The 14590-nt window shown below is 43.4% G+C and overlaps 1 protein-coding gene across 2 annotated transcripts in view; it reads left to right on the plus strand.

The window, feature by feature from the left end:
* TUBGCP3 (tubulin gamma complex component 3) overlaps positions 1–14353 on the plus strand; it is a gene marked incomplete at its 5' end in the record, with an annotated part of 50626 nt that extends 36273 nt beyond the window's left edge. For both annotated transcript variants that reach the window (XM_084266612.1, XM_084266613.1), the window contains 10 exons: positions 98–206; positions 4914–5103; positions 6271–6406; positions 7122–7190; positions 8012–8147; positions 10791–10879; positions 11014–11145; positions 11519–11659; positions 12240–12356; positions 14079–14353. In XM_084266612.1, the coding sequence (XP_084122738.1) occupies positions 98–206; positions 4914–5103; positions 6271–6406; positions 7122–7190; positions 8012–8147; positions 10791–10879; positions 11014–11145; positions 11519–11659; positions 12240–12356; positions 14079–14237 (1278 nt within the window). In that variant the 3' untranslated portion in view covers positions 14238–14353. The remainder of the gene's footprint in view (positions 1–97; positions 207–4913; positions 5104–6270; positions 6407–7121; positions 7191–8011; positions 8148–10790; positions 10880–11013; positions 11146–11518; positions 11660–12239; positions 12357–14078) is intronic.
* Positions 14354–14590: the final 237 nt, after the last annotated feature.

Genomic DNA, 14590 nt, shown 5'->3' on the forward strand with positions numbered 1-14590 from the left:
AAATATCCAGTTGTCCCTGGTGGTTGTGGGTGGCTGCTTCATTTTTTTTTCCCCTTATATGCAAATCACTTCAGAAGAAATATCCTGTTTTCTTCAGGTCCTCCTAATAGGAAAATCCATAAACTTCTTGCATCAAGTTTGTCATGACCAAACTCCATCCACAAAGATGATTGCTGTGGCAAAATCTGCAGAGTCTTCAAAAGATGGTAGAGTATCTGTCTGCTTCTTCCTTTTGAATTGAGCTCTGTGCAGTATTTGGTTTAGTCAGTAAACTGACACTTTGGATAATGAGGTAGAAAGGGGTACGAAAGTCCCATCTGCCCCAAAAACACAGGTATTTTAATGGATATTTGCATTTTACAAAAGATGTTTGAAGACACATATGTGTAATTTTTTTAATTTGATAGGTTTGCTGGATGGTCATCAGCGTGCTGGGTGAAACAATTCAGAAACCAGTCTGCCTTCAGCTAACTTTTGTTTATAGGGCTGGAATGGGGACAGTGAGAATTTAGTACTTGTGACTTCTCATCAAATATACTTCATTTTACAATTCCCTAATAATACTGAATTAAAGTGTGATTAAAACAAAAATACACAATTAACTAGTAAATGAGAGAATGAGTAGTAAAACTAGGCAGGACAGAACCCTTTTGTAAATGCACTGCAATATTGTGGTGGTTTGACTGTGGCTGGAGGCCAGATGCCCACCAAAGTTGCTGTACCTGTGTGACCTGTCCTAGGGAACCTGCTTTGACAGAGGGGGTTGGACTCAATGATCTGTGGAGGTCCCTTCCAACCCCTACAATTCTGTGAATCTGTGAAATTATCCCTCCCTTTTTTAGCTGGACTGGGGAGGAAATCTCTATTGAGAGGCTCAGGAGTCAAAATAAGGACAGAGAGAGATTGTTCTGCAATCAGCATCACGGGTGAAACAGACTCAGCACAGAATAAAGGAAAGAAACTCTCTAGTTTATTGCCCTGCACTGCACACCCAGTGACACCAGAGTCGGGTAATGAGAAGTGCAGCCACATCTTAAAGCAGCTCCCTTCTTAGACTTCACTTTAGTCATGATTTTTCTCCCTTCTCCTGGATTGTGGGACAGGAAGGGGCAGGGAATGGGGGAATGAGGTTTTGGTCAGTTCATCACCAGTTGTTTTCCTTCTTAGCCTCACACCCTTCCCCTGCTCCAGTGTGGGGTCCCACCCACGGGAGACAGTCCTCCATGAACTTCTCTAATGTGAGTCCTTTCCCACGGGGCTTCAGCTCTTCACCAACTGCCCTGGTGTGGGTCACTTCTGTGGGGTGCAATCATAAAATTTCATATTGTGTCTCAGGTCCAGGCTGCTTCAGTCTGGTCTGCCATGGAGTCACAAGCTGCCCCCCTCAACAAACCTGCTCTGGAGTGGATATCTCTCTCTCTCTCTCTCTCTCTTTCTCTCTTATCTCTGTGTCTCTCTCTCTCCATGGGCTGTGAATGCTGGCAGCATCTTCCATATGTCTCCACCTACTCCAGCGTGGGGCCTCTCCACAGGCTGCAGGTGGGGTCTTGGCCTTTTCTTGGCCCCTCTCTGCAGGGGGACACCCGCTCCACCATGGGTTTCTCTATGGGCTGCAGGGGCATCTTTATCTCCTCCGCTTCTTCCCTAGCCTTGATACCTGCACAGCTCTTTACATTTTCTCACTCCCTTCTCTGGTGGCAAAAAGCAGCTGCTTGCGGTTTTTTTTCCTCCTAAATGTGATTCCCAGAGGTGCTGTGACCATCACTGCTGGGCTCAGCCTTGGTCAGCAACAACTCTGTCCTTGAGCTGGCTGGTATTTGCTCTGTCAGGTTTAGTAACTGAAGAGAGTATTTTTTCAGATGTAGATCACTGGAATAATTTCTCTGATGCTATTTTATACAAAGTTTCTAGGAGTATAATGATGGCCTACTAGTATATCTACGTTTTTGCCAAGAGAAGAACTATCTAAACGCTTACCCCCTGGGTTCCTTATTTGATTTTCTAAGATCTTTCTTTGCACTTCTTGACATTTTGTGCAGTATCTCTTGTTATTCCTGTCCTCAAACAGGACTTTGTTATATGTAACTTTGAAACTTGGTTTTGTGGGATTATCTCTTTTTTTTTTTCCCTTCCAGATTAAATTTGGATTAGTTTTTATATATGCTTGTCACAGCATGGATTTGAGCATGAGTGCCTCCATGAAAGCTGTTCTAACAAAATCCCATTTGTGTCTGCAAAAGTGCTTCATCTCCTAATGTGATTTTTGTGCCATGTGCAGTACTTGCCTTGTGCACAGTACTTTTTGTGCCTAAAGTGCAGAGAGATGTCAGGGTTAAGGCAATAAGGACTGTAAAAGCATTTGAACCATTGTCTTGCCTACTGCTCCTGAAAAAGGCAAAAACGTTCTCTGGCTACACTCTTTTTGCCACTTCACACAGTGTTTATGGCCATGCTTTTCCAGTATTATTTTTTTTTAATTTGCACTTGTTCCTCTCTCCTGCAGCAAGATAGGTTCCCTGTTATGGGAGGGATAAGAGCTTCAAAGCAAGTCCATTAAGTGCTGAGAATACCTGTTTGACAGAAGTGTGGGTTTAGAAATGGATCTTATGCACTGATTCTGTAGTGTGCTAAAGCACACTGAACTTACTTAGGTCTGTTGCCTAAATATCTCTTAGCATGGCACTGCCTTAATTCTACATGAAACTCGTTTGTATTTAGGCCATTTTCTCCATTCAGTCCAGAAAGAACATTCTGTGTCAGTGATGCTGGAAATGCATCCTGTCATCCTTGTTTGTGCCTTCTGACAACATCCTGAGAGTCCCCTCAGATAATAAGGTGATGGAAAGGATGGATGCCAGCCTGAATTCTGGAAGCTTTTTCTCATTTTAAATCTGAATGTTTCATGGGTTTGGCTGTATTTTCTATTTCTTTAGTTTGCTTTGAAAGCTTAACTCTCATTTTCCCCCAGTTTCCCTTTGGTGCTGATGTAATTGTGATGTAAAAACACCTGCCTGAACATGTATTAAAACAGGAATTTGGAGATGGCGAACAGTGTAGAGGCTGGTCATCTTGACTGACAGGAGGTGGTAGCAAGCACTTGGGGAAGAAGGATTGCAAAAAAGGCAGATAAAGGGATGCTGGCTCTAACCTCTAGCTGTCTGTAGTTTGGGGACTTACAAAGCAGGAATGACATGAGACCACTACATTGAATAGCAACTCATGGACCTGTCTGTTGATGGTTTTTGCCTGACCCTTTCTTGACCCATTTCTGGCTTTTTACAGTGTTGTAAGCTGACTTTGCACAACTTGGCCTCTTGTTTGTTGATGCAGGCAACCCTTTTAGGAGTTTTGCACATCAGACAGGGATGATGCGTTGCCTGTGCTGATGTGCATGTATGTGGAGATGGACTACATGTATAAACTTGAATTTTCCAGTCTGAGATGGAGGGCTGCAGCCAGATCTCTTACCTCAAGGCAAAGGGCAGCAGTATTAAACAGAAAGGAAAGGGTTTTTTTGTCTGCTCAGGATAACAAGAAGTTGAGACTGATCCATGTGTCCTCAGCCATAGGTATGGCCTTACACACGCTCATCCCTACATGAGTGGAGGCAGGACCAGCATGTGTGGCTTTGCCTGTACCGTGAGGCCATCTTATGCCCACCCTCTGACCAGTAGCTGAAGGTCTATGTAGCTCATAACTGGTTTTCAGTTGTCTTGTTCCCTCTTTTGCTTTGCCTGCTGGGTGCATAGCATTTTGTGGAAAGAAGCTTGCAGGAACAGATCATTGGGGTGTTGTTACTCCTCTTTTAGTTTTTTCCCCTTCTGGAAGCTCTTCCTTTAAAGCCAGCGGTGAAGCCACGTGGCAGATCAGATGGCTCGTACCACAGAGCCTGCAAGCAACGCTTGAAGCCGTTTCTTGAAGATAGAAGTTGAGAGGACAGGATCTGCCTATGGGGAAAGGCTAGATGACACTCAGAATTCATTGGACAAATGCACCTTCATGAACTGATATTTTTGCCTTTTTCCCCAGCAGTGGGAATACTGCTGGATACTTCCTTACCTGAGCAGTGCAGTGATTGCTTGGTGTCTGATCACACCAGGTCTTGACCACAGTGAGCGGAGACCATGGCAAGCTGTGTCTCCTGTTTTGCTGTCAAAGGGCACCTTGAGGATTCCTTACTACAGGCTGTATTAATTCTCACCTCTCCTAAGCTTGACACACTAGTTGACTAAGTAATATTCTCCCAGTGTAGTAATTTGAGCGCCCTAGTGTATTATACAAGAGTCATCACTGACTTCTCTGCATGTGCTCGCGCTTCTGATGTCTTACGGAGACCTCAGCTCACTGAATGAGAGTTTGGAAATATGCTTCCTGCTGAAGGGCAGTGTCCTAATTTCTGCCCCCAGATTGCCTTGCATTAAAGGTGGAGAAGAAACCATCTGGTTGCTGACAGTCCCCTGATACCATAAGTTATTCCCTCCTCTCTCATTCTGATTTATATGTGGAAACTCTTCTGTTGAATGTTTTGACTTATTCTTTGGTTATGCCTACCACCACCCTTAGAAGTGACTTCTGATTTAGATCCTCCCCAACAAGACTTTTCCTGAACTCCGAGACTTTAACTCTCCTTCAAATAATTTGATCCTGTCAATTGAAGTATCTCAGCAAGCTAAAAAAAATAACCTTCTGTGTAAAAGTGATGAAATAATATGAACTCTTACTGGAAAGTACAAGCTGGGCAGAGGTTAAGAGTAATAGTCCTGAAGTGTGGGCTGCTTTAGACCTGCTTTCATTTTAACTATGCCAAATGCATAATATAGTGGATCAGAATAAATAGTTATTTGTTGCAGTTTTGGAAAAAATACTAATTTAATTTTAATCTTTCTTTTTTCTTCTTTTTTTTTTCTTGTTAGCTGCTGATTTGTTCACAGATCTGGAAAACGCATTTCAAGAGAAAATTGATGCAGCTTATTTTGAGACCAGCAAATACCTGCTGGATGTTCTCAATAAGAAGTACAATTTACTGGAACACATGCAGGCCATGAGACGCTACTTACTGCTTGGTCAAGGAGACTTTATCAGGCATTTAATGGACTTACTCAAGTAAGAGAGTAGGAGGGGTAGTTATGTTGAATTTCTGATGCTTGCAGATGTGCATGGCCAGCACAGAAACTGTTTTGTTTTTGGAAGAGGACCCTATAAATATTGTATTAATCAAAGGTTTAATTGAACAACTTTTAAGCTCTCTTGGGTTGAACTTCTTTGGCTCTGGTGCTTCAACTTTGTTCTTACATTTTGGTAGGAAGTACCATTTCACAGTGTCCTGGAAAGCTGCACTAATATAGGTATCTTCATGCTGACCCTTGACAGCCTTGACGTTGTTAGCACATCTCTTGCTCCTGTCCAGCAAGTTAAGCAGAAAAGTTCTGCTTAAAGTTAGCATTGCCATGAAAGTTAGGCTTCTGTATTTTGGAGGTGTTTGGATCAAAACATCATGTCAGAACCCCTCAATGCATTTTTTTAAAAGTTTAATTAATGCCTCACCACCCTGTCCTAAGCAGTCAGTTTCATTTCACGTGTGTTTGCAGGCTCATTGCTTTCACATGCTTATGCTGAAACTGTCAAAAATGTCCCTTACAAAGCTTTTCTTTAGTCTAGAAGCCAGGGTTTGTAATAAAGCATCCATTAATTTGTTTTTAAATGAAAATCAACATTGTCTTTTTTTAAGTGAAAATTAGTATGAAGCACAATGAGGTGGGTTTGTGAAGTCAAGTATTACATTTGAGAGGCTTTCTGCTACTGATCATGGGGGAGAGAAGTAGTGCAAGGTGCTTGTTGCGTACATGTTGTGACTCTGGAGAGTTTAAGTTACTTAGAGGGGCTAAACCAGTGAGATGGCTATCAGTAAGTCTCTCAAGACTGAAATGAAATTACTGGTTTGATGTGTTAATGATGTATTTTGCCTCATTTTAGATATGAATGCAGCTCGAATTACATAATAGTGATGCTATCAAGCCTGGCAATTTCAGATTACTGGCATTAAATGAGGATAAAGTTACTCCTCATGCTGATGTTCAGGTGTAGAGCTGCATATGAATAGACATCCTCTGCTTGGATATTTTCCTCTTTGTGGTTCAGACTGAAAGAGTAACACGTGAAGTTTTGAAAGTCTGTCAGAAAAGTGTTTCACTGTGTGCTGCAGTTAGTAGCAAATTGCTGCTGCAGATTCTCTCAGTAATATGCTGTGATGCTTCGTTTCCTAATCACCAGGCCAGAGCTTGCACGACCAGCTACAACCTTATATCAGCATAATCTAACTGGAATCCTTGAAACAGCTGTGAGGGCAACTAACGCCCAGTTTGATAATCCGGAGATTCTCAAGAGATTGGATGTTCGGCTTCTGGAGGTCTGTGGCGTCATGGTGACTCTGACCTGAAACATACTGTGTGTGTGTTGGGGGGGGAGTGTACATGCAAGCATCTGTATGAAAGGAAATTTTTATATGTGTACATGTAAATACACTTACACACACGCTATTGAAATCTGACTTGAATTTTGTAAACCTCATTTCACAAGTTGTCTCTTCCCATTTCCTGCTTATTTTCTATTTGTATTTCAACACAAGTTGAGTATTTGGGGTCTAACAGTAATTGGTGCTGGCCTGAGGTTCTGCAAACAGCTCCTACTGCTGTTGCTCTCACAAGAACCTGGCGGGTGTTCTCTTTCTCACCAGTAGTTACAAAAGTGAAGCAATGAAAATGTGTTTCATGAAGGAGACCTTTGGTAAGAAATTTGAGTTAATGTGGTGGGAGTTAACTGATGAAATAAGTCTACACCTGAGGCAGAGTCTTGCCTAAGAAGTTTTTCCTTCCCTCCATTTCCTTTACTAGCTCCAAAGGAAAAACATTGCCATTACAAACACCAACGTTTGGGTGAGGTGAATCCCACCCTTGAGTCAAACTTAATTAATTTTTGCTTAAAATTAATTGATTTTTGCTTGGCTTTGACAAGGAACTCCTGTATCCTCCTATTCATGGGGACGCTTGTTTTTTCATAGGCTGTGGAAACAGCACCAGTATGCTCTGATTGTACACTGAAAGTGGTGTGTCTTTTCAACACAGGTATCTCCTGGGGACACTGGATGGGATGTCTTCAGCTTGGACTATCATGTTGATGGGCCAATAGCAACGGTAATGTCAATACACTGCTGGCTGGGAACATGGCTCAGATACTAAATTGAATTGCTAAATATATATTTATTTTTTAAAATTGAAATAACCTTTTTTAATTCTGTAGCATAAGATCAGAGAGCCTTTTTTTGTACCTAGGATATACCCCCCTGTGTAAACAGTTGAGCCAAAATCTCAGTTCTCACAAAGTAACAGAGTGCTGAAAAACCTATGCTTCAAATATTACTGAAAACCAGTAATACATTTGTTCTAGCAGAGTTTTTAGCAGGTACTTAATAAATGGAGTGCTCCTCTTCTCCCATTATTACTAATCTGTATCTGCTAATTCGGGATATTTTGGAAGGAACTGAAGAATGTATAACCTATTTGTACTGTCTAAACAGAATTTGATAGGCAGTGTTCATTAGAACTTCTGAGAAAATAGCTGAGAAAATGAATTTAGCCTCTCTAAGGAACTTGTAGGAAACTTTAAAACAAGCAGGACTCCCCCCCCTCCCCAAAACTGGACATAAAAATCTGAGTTTGACCAGCAGAAGGAAATTTCACATGTAGATTGAAGAGAGGGAAACATGTAGGCTTTGTCATGTTCTCCCCTTCTTATGCTTCCTGCAGGACCCTGTGCCTACTTGAATGTTAGGTAACTCAGCTCAGCCCTTGAGGAAGGGTCTTTCCAAAAGCCCTGGGCTTTCCAGGGATTTGGTTTTAATGATATTTACCATTAAGCTGCATGGGTCAGTTTACTGGACTGTGAAGAGGTGGTTGGTCCTTCAGAACAAACACACTATGTCTCTTAAATTTAGGGGGTTTTGTTTTTTTCTTAGGTGTTTACACGTGAGTGCATGAGCCATTATCTGAGAGTGTTTAATTTCCTTTGGAGAGCAAAGCGAATGGAGTATATTCTGACTGATATATGGAAAGGGCACATGTGCAATGCAAAGCTGCTGAAAAGTATACCAGGTGAGAGAGGTCCAAATGGATGGACATAAACTGGATTAAATGATTGCATCTTATTTTAAACTGTGCATTAAAGGGGTGGGGTGGGGGGGTGTGTGTCTGTTGGGACAGGTGAATTTTATATTTTGTTGCTCCTCTTGTCTGACTGTTTAATGTTAAATGGCAATGAAGATAAAATAACATTATTGTGAATGGAAGTTCTCTGTTTGTTGTTGTACTTAATCCTTGGTTGTGAGTTTTCATAGCAAACAAGTTTTCATAGTGAGCAAACAAGCATCCCGTATTTCTAGAGAAAGACTGTTACTCTTATGTGCTCTTCTATTCATCTTCCTTGATGCCTTTCTAGCTGTACCCTGTGTCACCCTTTTTCTCTTGTACTGGAACTAGTAAGTCTCACATGAGATAGTTCTGCCTTTGCTCATTTCCTATGCTTGTGTTTAGCTAAGAACAGAAGAGGCTAAGATAAGAGAAGCAGATGTTGCAGAAGAAATAGAAGAGGTCTTAAATGTACTGACTCTGGTGTATGTTTAATGGATGGGGATTTTTTTGATTGTACTTCTCAGCTGATAATATAGTCATATTTGTGAGTATCTGTGCTGCTCAATCTTGGCTGGTTTTCCCTATCTAAATTTCTTGTGATAAAAATTAGTGATGGAGGGTTACACTTCTTTGTGGCATGGTAATATTTACAGAGATATATTTGTTTTTTATAATTCAGAGCTGTTTGGTGGGCAGGAGCGAGCACCTTGGCCTCAGAAGGTTGCTGGGAAACAAGCTTTTTGTAAAGTCTGCTCCAGTGCACAAGGCTGATCTCTGAACATGAGCATGATGACTAGGTTTCCTTTCCCTTTCAGTGAGAGAGGATTTAGTTTACTGTCATTTCCCTGACCCCAGCAGGTGCTTGTTTGACTCAAGACCAGTGCATTCTTGCTTTCTGTTCCCTTTGAGACTAAGGTATAGTTAACAGATTTTGTTCTCATCATCTGAGGGTTTTCAGGCTGGAGCTGGCTCCTGTTGCTAGGATTTTGTTTGTTCTTTTATTCTCAGGATGAAGGTTGTGTTTTCTTTTCCACTCCCTCATCCCCACCCTCCCTCACCTGGGGTGGTCGGTCTTGTGCTTTGCCACAGAGCAATCTTCTGTAGGTAGAAGCTCAGTTGCTTGTCGCCCGTAGGTTTGGCTATGTTTTGAGTAACACAGACATTTAAAATGCTGGCCAGGCTCATAGAGCAATTGTTGGCAGAAGCAGCCAAGTGTTGTACTTCTCAGTTTGTGTCCCATGCAAAGGAGACTGTTTCCTTTTGCCTGGAGGAACAGGAGCCTTTTGTGCTCCCTGGAATGTCTAAGTGAGAAGCTGCAAGTAGAGGGTGGGGTGTCTTTTCTGAAATGCCTGGAGAATCCACCCCAGCACGGATTCATGAGGAAGCAGTAGAACTTGCTTTCATTTTCTCTCTCTCCCTCCGAAACAGTACCCTTCTCTTCCAGTTTCACAGAGTACCACATGGAAGACAGTAACAGATAGGAGGCAGCTGCAGGATCTTTTATTTTTCAACCATGAAGACTTTCAACCATTGACTTCCAAGGAGAGTTTTATTCACAATTCCCAGGAAGTCTTAACAGCCAGGGATTTTAATGCTTTAAAGGTGGTACTTCTAGAAAGTAATGTCAAGCTCACTCTTCTCCTATCTGTAATTGGAAGAAGCAGCACAGGTGTATTCAACACACCTGTGTTGAGGTATTTCTGTTGTTTAGCCAGTCCTGAGGCTTTTTCATTGGTGCCATTTAAAGTACATGCAGCCTAGTAGGGATTGTGTTCCTGCAAAGGCATAAGCATTGAAGGACAGAGTAGCTTGTTCTAATATCTGTCAGATCATTGGATGGTTCTCTAACATCCCAAGATATTAAAAACTTAGAATTCCTTTTGTAGTGATTTCATAGCTTGTCTGCAGTGGCAAATTACTCTGGCAGCTTTTTAGACATTACTTCTTCTGCCTGGATGTATGCCTGATTCCAGAAGGCTGAGTATCTTCGTTCCAGAGAATTGTTGCAGTTGATGGTAATCTTGACAATACCCTTCTGCAACAGAGACACCTTCTCTTACAGGTGAGCAGCCGAGGCCGTTAGGTGACTTGCTTGTGGGTCTCTGTTGTGGATCAGGACATTGAACTTGAACAACATGAGCCACAAATTTCTTACCCCTGTCACAACCACTCTCTCTCTCTTGGTCTCAGTGTAGTTCACACACAATATGCTGCCTGTGGTTTGAAGGGTAATGGTAAGAGATGTGTGAGGCCACGGAAGGAACTGCACATCTGTGGCCTCACATTTTTCAACCAAAGGAGTGCATGGGGTATTATTGACTGTATTTTGGTCTCTTGGGACTGAGAGGGTCTCTTTCACTTGTGATACCAGCTAGTTTCCAGCACTGAGCACACAGTTGGTGTCATCTTTGTCTTTTGTTTTCTGGAAGTTAATTGTGCCGTGTTCTTTGCATATCTGTTTACCAGCCAGTATTGCTGCTACCACCCAAGATTAGTGGCTGTTTTATGAAGTATTCAATTTGGTAGAAAAAAGTTTACCAAGCTGGTTTGATGGCTTTGCCTGTCCTTTCAGTCTTTAATATGCCATCTCTTTGGATTTTTTTACAGAGCTTTCTGGGGTGCTGCATCAGTGTCACGTTCTGGCATCAGAAATGGTCCATTTCATTCATCAAATGCAGTATTACATTACATTTGAGGTATACTCTATCCACCCAATTAGTTACTTAAAAATGAAGTACTTTTAATGTTCTGTGTGTGTTGTGTGTCTTAAACTTCAAAGAGCTTATCGTCTAGCAAATCAAAACAGCCCAATCCTGAATCATTGCTCCAGGTGCTTGAGTGTTCGTGGGATGAACTCTGGAACAAGGTCCAACAAGCCCAGGACTTGGATCACATCATTGCAGCTCATGAAGTTTTTCTAGACACAATCATAGCTCGGTGTTTGCTGGACAGTGATTCCAGGGTAAGTCTTCTCCTTTGCATTAAATCATAGCTTTGTGGCCTTGGCTCATGCATTAGGAACCACCTTCTTTTACACTATAAGAGCAAGGGATAAAGTCATTTTTCTATCTCTGATTTAAGACCTTATGATAGGCTCTGTATGTACACCCCAGACACAGTGACAGATACTGATTATAAAACTTATTATAACATCAGGCAGTTGGTTTTGGTCCTGAGAAGCTGAGTGATTGTGCCACTACTGACTTAGGGCTTTGTAAAACTGTCCCTCTGTCTGTATGTAAAAAGATTTAATTTACATTCTGAAGAGTGGTAGTAACTTAAAACTCTTTTCCTGTACAACTGTTTCATTGTTTTGCTGCTCAACTGTCTCACAGGTACTTCTCAACCAGCTTCGAGCTGTTTTTGATCAGATCATTGAGCTCCAGAATGCCCAGGATGCAATGTACAGAGCTGCTTTGGAGGAGTTACAGCTCAGATTGCAGTTTGAAGAGAGGAAGAAACAGCGTGAGCTTGAGGTATAGTAAGGATGTTACTAGAACGTGAAAATTAATTGAGGCAGATACGCTTGTGTTTTGATACACAGAGGAATTTAGGTAACTTGTACAGCAGAAATGGGAGGTGTAGGTGGGACAAGTGTAAAAGTCATCAGCAGTAACCAGTGAATTCAAACCAACTTGCTGAAGGGTGTTTTGCACTCATGCCTTGCTCAAACCTCTAGATAAATAGATTCCACAGTGGGCTTGAGAGAGGGAGAATTTTAGGGCTGGTTTAGGTGGAGGATATGGAAGAGGCTTTAATGTCCTGAACCCTTTTGCAGAAAGGCTATAGCTCCTTGCCTCCCTCCCTGCTGTCGGCCTGTGGGGGACCCAGTGCTGATGTGAGACTCAACCTGCTTTGCTAACCTCAGATTTCTTCCACGTGCTGTGCAACCACCCAAGGGACTGAGGGGATTTGGTATTAGAGGCTCTGGGTCTGGCTTTCTGTGGCAGTGGCTGGTTTGGATAAAGACTGTGGCTTAGCCAGGCAGAAAGTGGCCCCGTTAGCAGCTTTCCCTGTGTGACACTTCACCCCTTAACTCATTCTGTTTCTGTGTAGGGCAAGTGGGGTGTAACTGCATCAGAAGATGAAGAAGAGAGCAAGAGGATGAAAGAATTTCAAGACTCAATACCCAAAATGTGCTCACAGCTGAGAATACTCACTCATTTTTACCAGGTGCTCCTTAGATTATTTTTTTCTTTATATGGATGCTGAGCTTTAATATGTAGAAAAGAATTTCAGCTACTGAGTAAGTGTAACTTCTGTGTGCATGTGTGTGGTTTGTGGTTCTAGGTTTTTGCTTCTCTGCTTGGAAGCCTGTATTCATGCTTCCTCAAGTAGACAGCTGGTTTTGTGATCATGTATGTTCTCCTGACAAAAAGGAATAGTCTTCTCATGTAAATCTCCTCCTTCATCCCGTAGTGGAAGTAACAGGTATCTTCTGGTGTAATCTGGGGAAAAAAAATTCCTTCTGTGTTCCATTTATTCTCACCGTCTTTGCAAATCATTGCTCTGGAAGACTGCAGAAAGGGTCCTTATTAAGAGCCTACCACTTGATTTAAAGTGCACTGAGATGGACACCTTTCCTGTGAAGACAGGCTGAGAGCTGGGCTTGTTCAGCCTGGAGAAGAGAAGGCTCCAGGAAGATCTTACAGCGGCCTACCAGTTCCGGAAGGGGCCTTCAGGAAACCTGGGGAGGGGCTGTTTATAGGGGCATGTAGTGACAGGACAGGGGTAATGGGTTTAAACTGGAACAGAGCAGATTTAGATTAGAAGTCAGGAAGAAATTCTTCCCTATGAAGGCAGTGAGGCCCTGGCACAGGCTGCCCAGAGAAACTGTGGCTGCCCCCTCCCTGGCAGTGTTCAAGGCCAGGCTGGATGGGGCTTTGGGCAACCTGGGCTAGTGGAGGGTTGGAACTGGACGGGCTTTGAGGTCCCTTCTAACCCACACCGGTCAGTGGTTCTATGTAAGCAAGAGTAGGCTGTGAATAGATTGCAGTCTGTGGGCTCTACAGGGTTGCTACAAGTTGGCAGCGTAGCTTTTCCTTGCTTGGACTGTATTCCTGCTCTGCCCTGGTAAGGGTTTTCCATGCAAGACTCCCTAGCCAGCCTTGGTAATGGGTTGCTGTGGTTATGGGCATGTCCACATTAGTATTCAGTGTAGATTAGTACTGAGATGTTTGAGTCTTCCCATCCTCCCAAAGTCCTCTCCTCTTCTGTATTCAGTGGAGCTTCTGCAGTCCCTTGGCTAGAGCCAAATGAGAAGAGGGGCTCCAGAAGCATGCCTCACACATGCCGAGTGCAGCAAACGTCTAGAGTCTGGATAGCAGGTCAGCAGCACCAATGGCCCTAATCGGCAAATGCTCTGTTGCTCTGGGGTGCCACTTGCTGCTGTATAACCTCAAACACATATTTCTGAAGCAAGCAGAGGCCTAAGCTGGGCCTGGCCTGCATTGTTCATACAGCATGGAAACAAGGTACTGTCTCCTGCTGACACAGGTTGGGTCCTGCCTCGGGCTCCCAGGTAAGGTGGGGCTGTGCTGGGCAGGCCGGGGCACTGGCAGGGGCCAGTTCCTCTGCAGCCAGGGACACTCTGGGGAGATGGAGAGTGCCAATGGAGCAAGGGGGCAGGGGCTGTGCTTAAGAGACCACATTCTTTGCACTGGAGACTCCGAAGTGCGTGGCACGTGTTTGAAGGTAAAATGAAGCTCTGGGTGTTTGCAGGATCAATCAATCCTGCGTAACTCACTTGCTACTGATTGGGTATGAACGCTTGTGCTCCCCTTTCCCAGATTCCCTCGGCCTCCTTGCCAGGCCCAGGCACCAGCTGCCATCCCTGTGCAGAACACACCGGTGCTGTTGGCTTACCTGTCTCCTGGGTTTTTCTTTCTCCTCCAGGGAATCGTCCAGCAGTTCTTGGTCCTGCTGACAACCAGTTCTGATGAGAGCCTTCGGTTTCTCAGCTTTAGACTGGACTTCAATGAGCATTATAAAGCAAGGGAGCCGAGGCTCCGCGTGTCCTTGGGCACGAGGGGCAGACGGAGCTCACACATGTGAAACGACTGCTGGGCGCTGCCCCTCGGTATCCGAAGGGTGGTGACCCTCTTGTTGGACAAGGCAATCAGCGCTGACATCATACAACCCACTCGTGCGTGATCGGTGTCTCCCATTTCTGCAGGCAACATGCTTCCGTCCTGTGATTGTGTGACACACTATGGCAGAAAGCAAAAAACGCAGGGTTTTTTACACTGACGTTTCTAGAACTACCAGACTTAGTGGGCTGACTGAACCTCTTCCAACCAACTTCTTAAATCATCCTTTTAAACAAATGCCAATTTTATTTGAAGCTTTCTGAGCTCTCTCCGCTGTAACTTACATCTCTGTCAAGAAAAATCACGTCTTTTGTTTAT

Source organism: Gallinula chloropus (assembly GCF_964237585.1).
Source record: "Gallinula chloropus genome assembly, chromosome: 1".
NCBI classification, from domain to species: Eukaryota; Metazoa; Chordata; class Aves; order Gruiformes; family Rallidae; genus Gallinula; species Gallinula chloropus.